The sequence below is a fragment of the Grus americana genome, chromosome 8 (genome assembly GCF_028858705.1).
Source record: "Grus americana isolate bGruAme1 chromosome 8, bGruAme1.mat, whole genome shotgun sequence".
NCBI classification, from domain to species: domain Eukaryota; kingdom Metazoa; phylum Chordata; class Aves; order Gruiformes; family Gruidae; genus Grus; species Grus americana.
In genome coordinates, this window is record NC_072859.1 from 25432584 (window position 1) to 25445095 (window position 12512).

Sequence of the window (12512 nt, forward strand, 5' to 3'; positions counted from 1 at the left end):
TGTCAGTCACATCTGTGCTTCATGCACTAGGTACTGTAGCATTGCTTAAGTCTGACAGACCAGTATCAAACCACATTCCTCTACAGAATAGTAGAGTCATGAAGAGTGTAGAGAGTACTTTATTACTGCAATATAAAAACTAAGTGTTAGTATCTCCATTCTAATGGAACTGTAAAAGGCCTTTAGGAATTGAGATGGCTACAGACAGTGTACAGAGCCTTCAGAAGCACAGCCTGCATTGCTTTCAGGTCTCCTGATGACTATACATAACAGTAGACAGTATGCTCTTTCCACAAGTTTAATAGAGTTACAAAAGGATACCACTGCTCTATATGCAACACATGGCTAACCACATAGACTGTATTGTCACTAAAGTCAACAGGTCTCAATGTACAGATATGGATTATTAATATTTTCTATGAAGGTAGTGTCAACAGGACAAACTTTCCTTCAAGTAAAAAAGTTACTGTTTATACCTATAGCATGATCCATTGACTTGGATGCAATGATTTAGTCAAAGTTCAGTAACTGATACTTGCTCTTTACGTAAGGCATACTAGTTTCCACACAGACTGAGTTTATTTCTGCTTGGAGAAATACTCTTTACTTTTCTGAACATCAGGCTTGATTGTGTCACTGCCAGGCTTCCAGCCAGCTGGGCACACTGAAATGACAAGAATGTTTAGTCTTACCAGTGCTCCTGCAGAACATGTTTTATACAACATTAAAGCAAACTGGCAACTCAAAACATGTATACATCTTTGCAACATACAGAAGGTGTATTATGTTCAGTTTATTTTACTCACTTCTATTTGTTCACTAGGTAGTAGCACCCAAGGAACCAGGTGTTTGCCTGTGGAACAGTGGGCCCTTTGCACATGCACCCCTCCCCACCCTGCTTAAAAGCTTTACAGAAGCTTGACAGCAAAGTAACACCAAGTCCAGCAGCCTGGGTCAGAAGGCTTTTTACAACATTACAGTACACATCTCCTTGGATCCAGTCAAGTCTATACTCCCCTTAACTTTAATCAACCCTAGTCCCATTCTCCCATTTAATGGGGAGGGGAAAAAGAGTTCCCCTACATGGCTATCAAAATACCACCAAGATACAGAGGTCACATGGCCTCAAAGTTGCAATGACTCCTGAACAGCATTTTTTGGACAGTCTTCCTTGTATACAGCCATGCAAGGCTTAATGCATGCTCCATGGCAAGACTGGCAGTTTTAGCTATAGTATTCTCAGCTTCTGAGTGTTGCCACACACCTTGTTCTGGTCTATCCTGGTTTAGATGAGACTGCAGTCCTAATTCTAGAAGAAAAGCTTTTGCCAGCTCTTGGCTACTCCAGGGCACAGTGAACTCCAAAAAGCTTTATTTGCATGGCATGTAACTGCTCCATCATCAAATATTAAGGATGTCTCCTCAGCTGACAGAGGATGGCATACCAGTTCAGAAACAATGATGCTCTACAGGCTATAACATAGCCACAATAGCAGCTCGTTTTATTAAAATCTGCCATTGATCTACCAGTTCTGAAACAAGTTAAGCATGACCAGCAGCAACACCTGACATTAATGACAGCTGCCTCCATAGCAATTTTGAGTTTCCATAACCTGGTTCAAAACTTTCATCTGCAGTGCTGTTTTTGTAATTATTGCAGAAAAGCTACCAGCCTCAAGCACTTCGTATCACTCTTGAACTATGGGCACAAAGATACTCTCATCCATGTTTCCCTCATTACATATGGCCTCACTACTCATTGACACAAAGAGCAGCAGGCCTTCTGGCTATTTAAATACTTTGTCTAACAGACTGTTTGTCTAACATTGCATTAGTACTGATGGTCTCAACTTACCAAGTCTGACAGTAATTTTTAAATTATGCTTAACCTTGCAGGCTAAGTTACTGGAATCATTTAGGTTGGAAGAGACCTTTAAGATCAAATCCAAACATTAGCCTAGCACTGCCAAGTCCACCACTAAACACCATGTCCCTAAAGCACCACATCTACATGTCCTAAATTCTTCCAGGGATAGTGACTTCACCACTTCCCTGGGCAGCCCACTCCAATGCTTGATAACCCTTTCAGTGAAGAATTTTTTCCTAACATCCAATCTAATCCTCCCCTGGCACAACTTGAGACCATTTCTTCTCATCCTATTGCTTATTACTTGGGAGAAGAGACCAACACCCACCTGGCTACAACCTCCTTTGAGGTAGTTGTAGGGCACAATAAGGTCTCCCCTCAGCCTCCTGTTCTCCAGGCCAAACAACCCTAGTTCCCTCAGCCACTCCTCATAATTGTGCTCTAGACCCTTCACCAGCTTTGTAGCCCTTCTTTGGACACACTCTAGCATCTCAATGTCTTTCTTGTAGTGAGGGGCCCAAAACTGAAGACAACATTCAAGGTGCCAAGTACAGGGGGACAATCACTTCCCTAATCCTACTGGCCACACTATTTCTGATACAAGCCAGGATGCTATTGGCCTTCTTGGCCACCTGGGCACACTGCTGGCTCATATTCAGCTAGCTATCAACTAACAGCCCCAGGTCCTTTTCCACCAGACAGCTTTCCAGCCACTCTTCCCCAAGCCTGTAGCATTGCATGGGGTTGTTGTGACCCAAGTACATGACCTAGTGCTGAGCCTTGTTGAACCTCATACAATTACATGTTCTTAATTTCTGTCTTAAGTAACTGTTCTGTGTCTAATTGAAAGAGACACCTGTTATGTGCTCAACAACTTCCAGCACTGAATTAAGTGATATTTCAACATTAGGAATTATTCAATGAACTGTTAATTGGAATAGGATAAATATAACACTATGGAGTCCTTCAACAAGTAGTTTTACAGAATCAGCTGCATTTTGAGATGTACAACTACTTGCTGTGCACAGATCAACACAGGCACTTAGCACCTTTCAGTAAACTCTGATTTAACCTGCCTAGTTAATACTGTTCTCTAGAAAAAAACACTTAAGATTAGAAAGAAGAACTCTTACCTTCTCCATGTTTATCTGTAAACTGGAAGGCCTGGACAAGTCTGAGGGTTTCATCAACAGAACGGCCAACAGGAAGATCATTAATTGTTATCTGCCTCAAGATCCCATTCTCATCAATTATGAACAGACCCCTAAAAAGAGACAACATACACAACCCTAAAAAGTTAAACACAGCATTTGAAATACTGATTAGACTGAAATGAGTTTCAAAAACTCAAGTTTAGTATTCTATTATGGCAGTAAGTTGTATTATTGACCTCTTCCTAAAAAACCAATACCTTTGGTGGTATGCAGTACCAGGTATACAGTAGCAGTTGAAAGCCTAACATTTAGCAGGAACCAGGAGGGACAGGAGGTAAGTCAAAACACTAATGCAGAAAAGCAACACTTTCTACTTAAGGAACATACTTGTGGAGAAACAAAATGGAAGAGAAACCCAAGGAAAAAGTGAATTGAAGAAGAGACATTCTTACATTCAAAGAAGATTACAGACACTGTTCTCAAATACCCAACCCAGCAATGGCTCACCAGTTAGTCCTCCAAAGTCACATTAAAAGTTAGAAGTTCAGCCCCCTCTGCAACTTCAACTGAACAGTCAACTAAAAGATAGCTTTGGCTTGCTGCAGGTGTATATGCAAGTATACATAAGCTCTGTGTTCATCTGACATGCTCTATGTATTGCAACATAAGACTTAACAGCCAAGTTTACCTTCTTGCACATTACCTGTATGCAATACCTTCATCCTCTTTCAGTACTCCGTATTCTTTGGCAATGACGCGTTTTGTGTCAGAAACCAATGGGATTTTCATAGTACCCAAACCGCCTTGTTTCTTAGGAGTGTTCATCCTAAAAGTAGAAGTTTAAATGTTAAAAATATGGAAAGTTCAGAGTAAGGCATAAGGTACAACAGAAGCTGATCCTTTCTGCAATACTGCACTCAGTCTGCCATGAGGCAACAAAAGAACTGAATGGTATGCTCAGTTCTGGTCAGAAGCACCTATCACTACCAATACTTCCCAAGTGCCTTTATTTGATACTAAGTAAGAAAGTTTGAATACACTCAAGATTCAGTCCCTGCAATAACTGAGGCCAGGCAGAATATTCTATTAGGTTAGAAGGCTGATTCTTACCAGGCAAGGTGACAGAAGTGAGAGTCAACAGAAGCTCCAATTACTTCACAGTTAATTTTCTTGAACTCATCAGCTCTGTCACTGTATGCAATTATTTCAGTTGGACAGACAAAAGTGAAGTCCAAGGGGTAGAAGAAGAACACCACATATTTTCCTAGAAAAGCAGTATAATCAGTTAATCTCTTACCTTTGTAAGAGTTGTCGCATTCAATATCAACCATACAAATACCGATACAGGAGAAAGGACTTGATACAACACTACCTTTAAAGATTAAGTGGCAGATTCCTCTGTTTTGCCTTACTATATAGGTGGCAAGCCCATAAAACACTTAGGGGATTTACACTTCAGCCAAATACCATTTACAACACTCAAGACCACTAGACAGCCAATAACAGAACCCTACTCAACTGAAGACTCCAAAACCAGACTGTCAGATTTGGCAGGGAATGCCTGTCTCCTGGGTCTACTCCCATAGGCCTGCCCAGAGTACACCTAGTACCTACAGCAGAAGGCTCTATGGTTCACTACTAACAAGAGTGCAAAAAAGCCACAAGTCTGAAAGGCTACAAGCCAAGGAGACATTTTAATCAAGTCTGTGACTAGTCTATACCTACTCACCACTCTCATGCAACTTAAGGGCTGCCACTTCCAGTTAGAAAAGTCTTTCTAAAGCCATCCACATTAGTAATTGAGTATTTTAGGGTTTCCCTTTGATTTTAGTAAGCTTTTTTGGCAAGGCAAACATTTTGCCAGTACTCTAGAGAAAGGAGTTTCATTGTTAAGAGGAAAGCATCTACTTTCCATTGCAGAAAGTCTACAAGAAAAGATCTCCCTCTCCACTCTGCTCTTGTGAGACCCCACCTGGAATACTGCATTCAGCTCTGGGGCCACCAACATAAAAAGGCCATAGCCCTCTTAGAGCAAGTCTAGAGGGGGGCCACAAAGACGATCAGAGGGCTGAAGCACCTCTCTTATGAGAGCAGACTCAGTTGGAGTTGTTCAGCCTGGAGAAGAAAATGCTCCAGGGAAACCTTAGAGCAGCTTTCCAGTACCTGAAGGGGCCTACAGGAAAGCTGGAGAGAAACTGTTTACAAGGGCATGGAATGATAGGACAACAAGTAATGGCTTTAAGCTGAAGGTAGATTTAGGTTATATATTAGAAAGAAATTCTTTATTGTAAGAGTGGTGAGGCACCGGAACAGGTTGCCCAGAGAAGTTGTGGATGTCCCATCCCTGGAAGTGTTCAAGGCCAGGCTGGATGGGGCTTTGGGCAACCTGGTCTAGTGGAGGGTGTCCCTGCCCATGGCAGAGGGGTTGGAACTAGATGGTCTTTGAGGTCCCTTCCAACCCAAACCACTCTATGGTTCTATGATTTTGCTGTTCCACATAATACTTTGGAGATGTTTCATCAGTCTCATAGTATGATAGGCATGACAAATAAGCCTGATCCAAGATTACAGTTTTGAGGAGTTTTATGCTAACTAGCAACAATTATCATAGCTGGGACATTCAACCATGCTGCCAACAGCTTCCCAAGTATACTCCAGCCATCACCGAGAACCACTGTGCAAGTTGCATACTTCAGTCTACTGTCAAGTGGCCACTATTACTTCAAAACCAAATCAAGATGCATCCCCAGATGCCCTCTACTCCTGCATATGGCCAGATTATATCTGTGTAATTAGAGAAGCACATAAGCTTACCTTTATAGTCAGAGAGTTTTATGTCTTTAAATTGTCCATCTGGCATTACAGCCGTGGCAGTAAAGTCAGGGGCTGGTTTTCCAATGAAAGCCTTTCCTGAAGACATCTTGATTTAATCTAGATAAGAGAACAATACACTTTAGATAATCATACATTCGCACCTGGAAATAAGCATTTATTCAAAGCATCTTTATCAATTTAGATTGGAAACCAAAGACAGTTTATCAGCACTTGATTTTGCAACACAAGGCTGAAGAGTGAAGTTAGTTTGATTGGACTGTCCAGGTGGCAAAGCTAAAAACACTAGCATTTTTTCCTAAATAAGCAACAAAGTCAGATGCAGTTCAATAATCACAGCCAAGATATCCAGACCAAGCCACTACACAGATACTAGCACTTCAAGATCAATGGCTCATCAGTATCCTAATGATACAGTAATGGTTATTTTTGACCATCAACAGCTCACAGCCTGCAAAAGGGATAGCCTTCTAGAGGTTTAGCAGTATTCAGTAAGTCTTTGAGTTCTACTTAGTGGATGATTTAGAAAGTCTGGGTTTGAGAACTTTTGATGAGGGGACCCTTGTTCAAATTTACAAGGGAATTTAAGACCTCAAAACTTCATCTTCCTGTTGGTTCCAGAGGAAAAGAACTTTTGTTAATCTCCAGAGAACGGTGCTCTGCATAACAACACTTTAGCCTTTCGAACAATTAAAGCTTGTTTCATTTGCAACTACAAAGACTCATGGTATACATGGGAATCACATTATGTGTTAGAAATTAAAGTTTCACCAGGCTTTAAACCTGTATAGCTAGGTCATTTTCCCCCCTGCCCCAAGTCTACTGAAAAAAGTAAGAGGGCACACAAGGACAACAGAACTCTACTGTGGGCTGCCTGCCCTAAAAGGGTAGTAATTTATAACACACCCTGTAGAGTATTTTTGCTTAGTCTGGGAATGCAGTATATCATTTTAGAATTCCAGTTACTTCCTGAACATAATCCTTCCAATAGGTAACTTTATGAACCTTGTTTCTTCAACTCACAAAATCTTCTTAAAAGTGATTTCATTTAAGTCATTCTACACACTGCTACAAGCACTAGCTGACTTGGAGATAAAAAAAACTCCAAAAGGTTAGTACAAGTCTCATGTTGCTAAGGAAAACGGAGATTCAAGGATTCTTCCAAGTCCTGCCTGCAAGGCACCAAGTCCATTCTAGAGAAGCTTGAGAACACCTCATTTCTTGGCTCCTGTCCCCTTGCCAGCCACTTTCTTCCTGGAGAACTAGCCCAGAAGTCATGAACATTTAGCCTTCGATCCAAGTTTAATCAGTTTAAAATCTTTTCAGTAGGAGATTTACCTTTGAAAGTTCCTCTTCCGTACCCTGACAGTAATCACCTACCTCTCAGTTTTCACTGAGACGTGCCAACCTGTTCAGTGTTTCTAACCGCCTTTTGTAACAGAGCTCTTTATCCTCATGTTCATCCAAGGGTTTAGTCTAACTGCAGCAGACTGGGAGCAAGTCTTACCAATGACGGTGGCCAGAACTTCAGAGTATCCATAGCACTGTACTGAAAAACAGCCTAGTAGGAAGATAATAACCCCTCTGCCAAACATCACATGTAGCCATAAATGCAGGTGAAGTTCTGAAACTGCAGTTCTCGAAGAGGGATTGGGGAACAGCCATTGCACAATATAAGTGCCTCCAACTAGTGAGTTTTATCTTATAAGCTATAGCTGTTTTGTCTGGAGGGCATGACCCCACCTTTTGGGACTGAATTACATTCTTTTCCATTACTCAAGCTCAAGGTCATCCTTTTGCTCAGTGCTATGCCAGTCCTCCTATATTTGTTCCACTGGCAATCCCCTGGAGTATTTTACTAGGTATTCGATGTCAAATAAAAACTATCAGACTGCCCTTTGATACTTCCCCTTTCTAAGCTACAAACTATTGTCCCCTTTTCAGGCAACATGAAAATCTTTATTATTGGCAGATTTAGTTGCCTTGTACTGCAATAGAGCCATCTGCTTTCCTCAGAGCACCGAATGCAACCTGCCAACATTTCTGCTTTTCCATGCAGGGTTAGCATGCATTCTCACATGTTCTGCTTAGATTTTTAGCCACAGCGTTTCCTAACCCACAGAGGAACAGACCACAGACTCAGTGTCTTGTTTTCTTTCATTCTAGAGGAAATGAGAAGGGACACTGCAAATCAAATACACTTTAATCAGGTCAGAATATCTTTCTGTTGCTCATAGCAGCACACAGCCTCAATTATCTTCAAATTACAATTATAACGAGCCAGGCCTTTCACTATTAATAATTCATACCTTTAGAATATGCTGAACAAAAGTGAAAAGCCATTTCAAAACACACCATCAGCCTTCTACTTCAGACTGTCACAAAAACGCGGTTAAGCTACTGCGGTCAGAGAAGAGCGCAATTGCCACGGCTCTCTTCGGTTCGAGCATACCGCAGCCAGGCACACACAGACCACGACACTCGCTTTGGTGAAAAAGCTCTGAAGCGAGATCAAAGCATTCACCTGCGCTGCTACACTGCTCAGGGATAGGAAGCACCTGCCCCTCACCAAACTGAAGCTAGCACTTTCTTTTTAAAAAAAACTTCAAAGCGGGAGGCCGACACGCTCGCCGGTCGCCCCACCGCTGAGCCGAAGCCTCCAGCCCAGCAAGGCGGGGGGGCGCCGCGGGGCGAGGCCGCTCCGCTCCCGGCAGGCGCGCTGCAGCCGAGCTGCACGCTCCCCCTCGGAGATCATCCCGCGCTCCTCCCCATGCGGCACAACGCGGAGAGCTGATAAAGGCCGGCGCGTAGGAAAGAGCTGTGCCCCCCCCAAAGGTGAAAACTAAACAAGAAAGCAGCAGCCTCCGCAGAGCGCTCCTTAGCGGGCAGGGTGCGGAGAGCAAGAGCCCGCCCTGCGCGCTTCGCTCAAGACCCCATCCGCACAGAGGGGGAGGGGAAAAAATAAACAAAAAAACCCACCAAAAAACCTAACCAAAAAAACCCACACCAAAAAGACCCGCACTGTGCAAAGCCCCAAAAGAACCGACACCCCGGACACCGCTCCGCGGCAAGCACGCCCACGGCACAGCTCCCGCCGCCCGCACTTACACAAAGAGCGAGCAGCTCGTAACTCTCCGCTCCACTCCAGGAATCCCCCCCAAACTGCGACAACCCCCCGCCGCACCGCCCCCTTTATAGCCGCCCTGATCTCGCGAGGAGACGGGCGCCGCTGCGGAAGGGGGGCGGCCGCCGCCTCCGCCCCTCCCTGCCCGCCGCTCCCAGGGCAGCCGCTTGCAAGGGCAGCATGACTTGGCAGATTTGCAGCGATCCCCGGCGGGTTGCTCGATAGCGGGTTTTCACCGCTTTATCTGAACAGGGACACTGCCCCGGACTGTTGAAAGAAGCAAAAGAATTTGAATAAATTGAGATAATTCTCTAGATAGTGTCCTGGGAGGTGCCGTGGAAATATCCAGTGTAATGGTTGTAAACAATTAATGAGAAGATGATTCAGATGGCTTGTTGCAACAAGAAATTGCTTTTTTAATGCCTTAATATAAGAAAGCTATAATTATTAGAAGTCATCAAAGAGGCAGAGGATACACAGGATTTTGAGAGAAAGTAAGAGATGTCTGGCATGTCATTTAGTGAATGGGAGTTGGCTGTTGAATTAATTATCAATAAAATTAGACCTATTAACAAAGCAATATGCATTCACAGTGTTATACAGGTGTGGGGTCAAATCTTTACCCTCTCGCTCTGCATTACCAACTGCCTCCTCAACCTGATCCTAACTCCCAAGGCTTTAATTGATTGTTCTCCATCCATGAGAAGACTTGATCCAAGTCATGCAAGTCAGATAAAAAAGCTTGAAAACTAAATTAAGTCTAACCTCTGAGCTTCGGGGGTGTTGTGGTTTAACCCAGCAGATAGCTAAAACAACCACACAGCTGTTTGCTCACTCCCCCTGCACAGTGGGATGGGGAAGAGAATCAAAAAGAAAAAGGTAAAACTCGGGGATTGAGATAAAAACAGTTTAAGAGGACAGAAAAGGAAGAGAATAATAATGATGATGGTGGTGGTGATAAAAGAATATACGAAACAGGTGATGCACAGCACAATTACCACTCAAAGCCAATGCTCAGTTAGTTCCTGAGCCACACCACCTCCCAGCCAACCCTCAGTTATATACTGAGCATGACATCATATGGTATGGAATATCCCACTGGCCAGTTTGGGTCAGCTGTCTTGGCTGTGTCCCCTCCCAGCTTCTTGGCACCCCCACCTTCTCCTTGGCAGGGCAGTATAAGAAGCTTAAAAGTCCTTGACTGCTTGGCAACAACCAAAATATCAGTGTGTTATCAACATTATTCTCATCCTGAATCCACAACACAGCACTATACCCACTGCTGGGAAGAAAATGAACTCTATTCCTGCTGAAACCAAGACAGAGGGTAGGATGGAGACTCTGGGAAGATACAGTTATTCACTTCAGGGAGTTTTGCATCATTCCCAGAGTGAAGCTACTCTGTAGGACATTTAGCCCAAGTGAATCCTTATAAATATTGTGTTTGGATCCAAGACTGAATTGAAGCAGTTGGTACTTTTTTAGGACCAAACCCTGAATTTAAATATAAAAGCTTTATTAAATAGTGAATACTAAAGGCCATTAAGGACATACCAATGACAAACCTGCTTGCTTTAGTCAAAAGTGATAAACGCGTTTACCAACTCATTTTTACTCCTTGTCTGTTTTGCAGTTTACAGTTGTGTTTCTTATACCTGCTAAAACTTGATTATAAATTGTAATGAGGAGAAAACCATAAAGGATTAACAAACTTTAAATGTTTATAGTCAATGCCACTGTGTAGCGTTGCTGGGTGACCGTACCCATGTGGTAATTCACCCAAGAGCAAAATAATAAAAGCAAAATAACGTGTTTGTGCATTCAGAGAAAACCCCACACTCACCTTAATGCAAATACTTTATCTGCTGGTGTTTCTGTTTTTACAGCATGCTTAATCTTTTACAGAAAGAAGTTTATTACTTTCTTAACATCAATGTTGTGATGACACTTGAGGTCTATAAATTGAGACATGTATATACATACCTATCAACTCAGGCCATGAATCTGTGAACAGATTAACCCCTGAAAGGTCAGCCAGTCCTAATTAAAACCTCTAGAACAATGCAGTCTTACTGTAACTCTAGCATGTTTACCAATGGACAAAGCAGTAATGACTTTCTCATGGTTTCAGACTCCTTAAATGCTTCTTATGCTCATTTCTCACACTTTCAGATGCATAATATACCCATTTTGCATAGCTACCACAATGCAGTTTGTTCCGGGCTTGTGCCTTAAGCATTGCATTTCCATTCTTATGTCCATGGCCTCATTATTTTTGATTAGTTTCTGAGCTAGTCTTTCCAAACATCAGTTTCTGGAGGTTTTGGAGTGATAAATTGCCAGGGCCACTCCTTGTTCAGTGAGCAGATGGGTTTCTGTAGGCTTTTTCAGTCTTTAGATGTAAGATGCTACTTAGATTAAAAAAAAAAAAATTCTCCAAGAAAGAAAGGGCATGTCTACCCAAGCAGGTGCTGGAAGGACAGAGTTCTCTCTACACCTTGCTTTTCCACACTCTGTTCTTCACACAGCAGATTACTTGTGGTGTAGTGTTCTGTTAAAATAACTGCCAGACAGGATCAGCTTGTACCTGCTTAGCATGGAGCGTCAGAAGCCCCAGTGTGGGCCTTTTTGCACCCACCCATACAGCTATGGCCACAATATGTAGTTTATGTATTAACAAAGAGTGCCAGAGCACTGAAACTAGCCAAAGATTTCCAAATTGGTAGCCATGCCAGATTTTACATGTATTATTTTATTTTGATCACAGTATTTCCCATATTTCTTGGTAGGGAAAGGGTCCCTGATGTGAAAAATAAAACCCCTACTGTGTGTAAAAACCAAAGAAATAGGTCCTGTTTCAGAACACTACCACACATTGGGTTTCCATGCATTTTGTGAGAAGAGAATTTGAGGATTTTATGTAAGTGTATCCAGGACTTCCAGAGTGAGATGAACTTAGTTGGAACAATAGCGTGAACTGGGCTTGGGCAATGCTGGGCGTGCCCCTCTAGCATACACATCAGTTCTGTGGCAGAGGTGATGTATGCGTGCCCTCTAAAGCCAGCACATTGGGACATCATCACGCATGTTCTGTTGAGCTGATCACTGCATGTGCAGAAAGCCTGCTGAATCCTGAACACACAGAACTTACTGTATACACATGGTACCATCAGGGGCATAGGAAGAGCAAAATCCTGGCCATGTGGGGACCTTTTAATATGATATATGCAGAAAGTCAACTGAAAAGTCAACAACTGACATGTTCCCAAGCCATGGGGCATTTATGCACAGCTAGTACACAATAGTTTTAATGAAAACAATTATGTATCATTAAATATACAATGCACATATTCGCCTTCATTGTTTTGCTCAAGTGAAGACGGTATTTCTAGGTGAAAATGTCTCGCATTACCTCTTCCTTCTCTACATATCTTTTTTTTATTAACAAACTTTATTACTGGTTGTTTGGATACTCACTGCCTTTTGATGACAAAATGTTTTAATCTTCCTTACCTTTTCTCTTTTACTTCCTATGA

The 12512-nt window shown here is 42.5% G+C and overlaps 1 protein-coding gene across 1 annotated transcript; it reads right to left on the minus strand.

Annotated features, from left to right (window-relative positions):
- Nucleotides 1–282: 282 nt before the first annotated feature.
- PRDX1 (peroxiredoxin 1) lies at nucleotides 283–9100 on the minus strand. The gene is made up of 6 exons (XM_054834075.1): nucleotides 8961–9100; nucleotides 5835–5951; nucleotides 4131–4284; nucleotides 3724–3846; nucleotides 3000–3130; nucleotides 283–664 (listed from the first exon to the last, which is right to left on the minus strand). Exons 2-6 carry the CDS (start codon nucleotides 5938–5940, stop codon nucleotides 579–581), a joined length of 600 nt encoding a protein of 199 aa, XP_054690050.1. The 5' UTR covers nucleotides 5941–5951; nucleotides 8961–9100; the 3' UTR covers nucleotides 283–578.
- Nucleotides 9101–12512: the final 3412 nt, after the last annotated feature.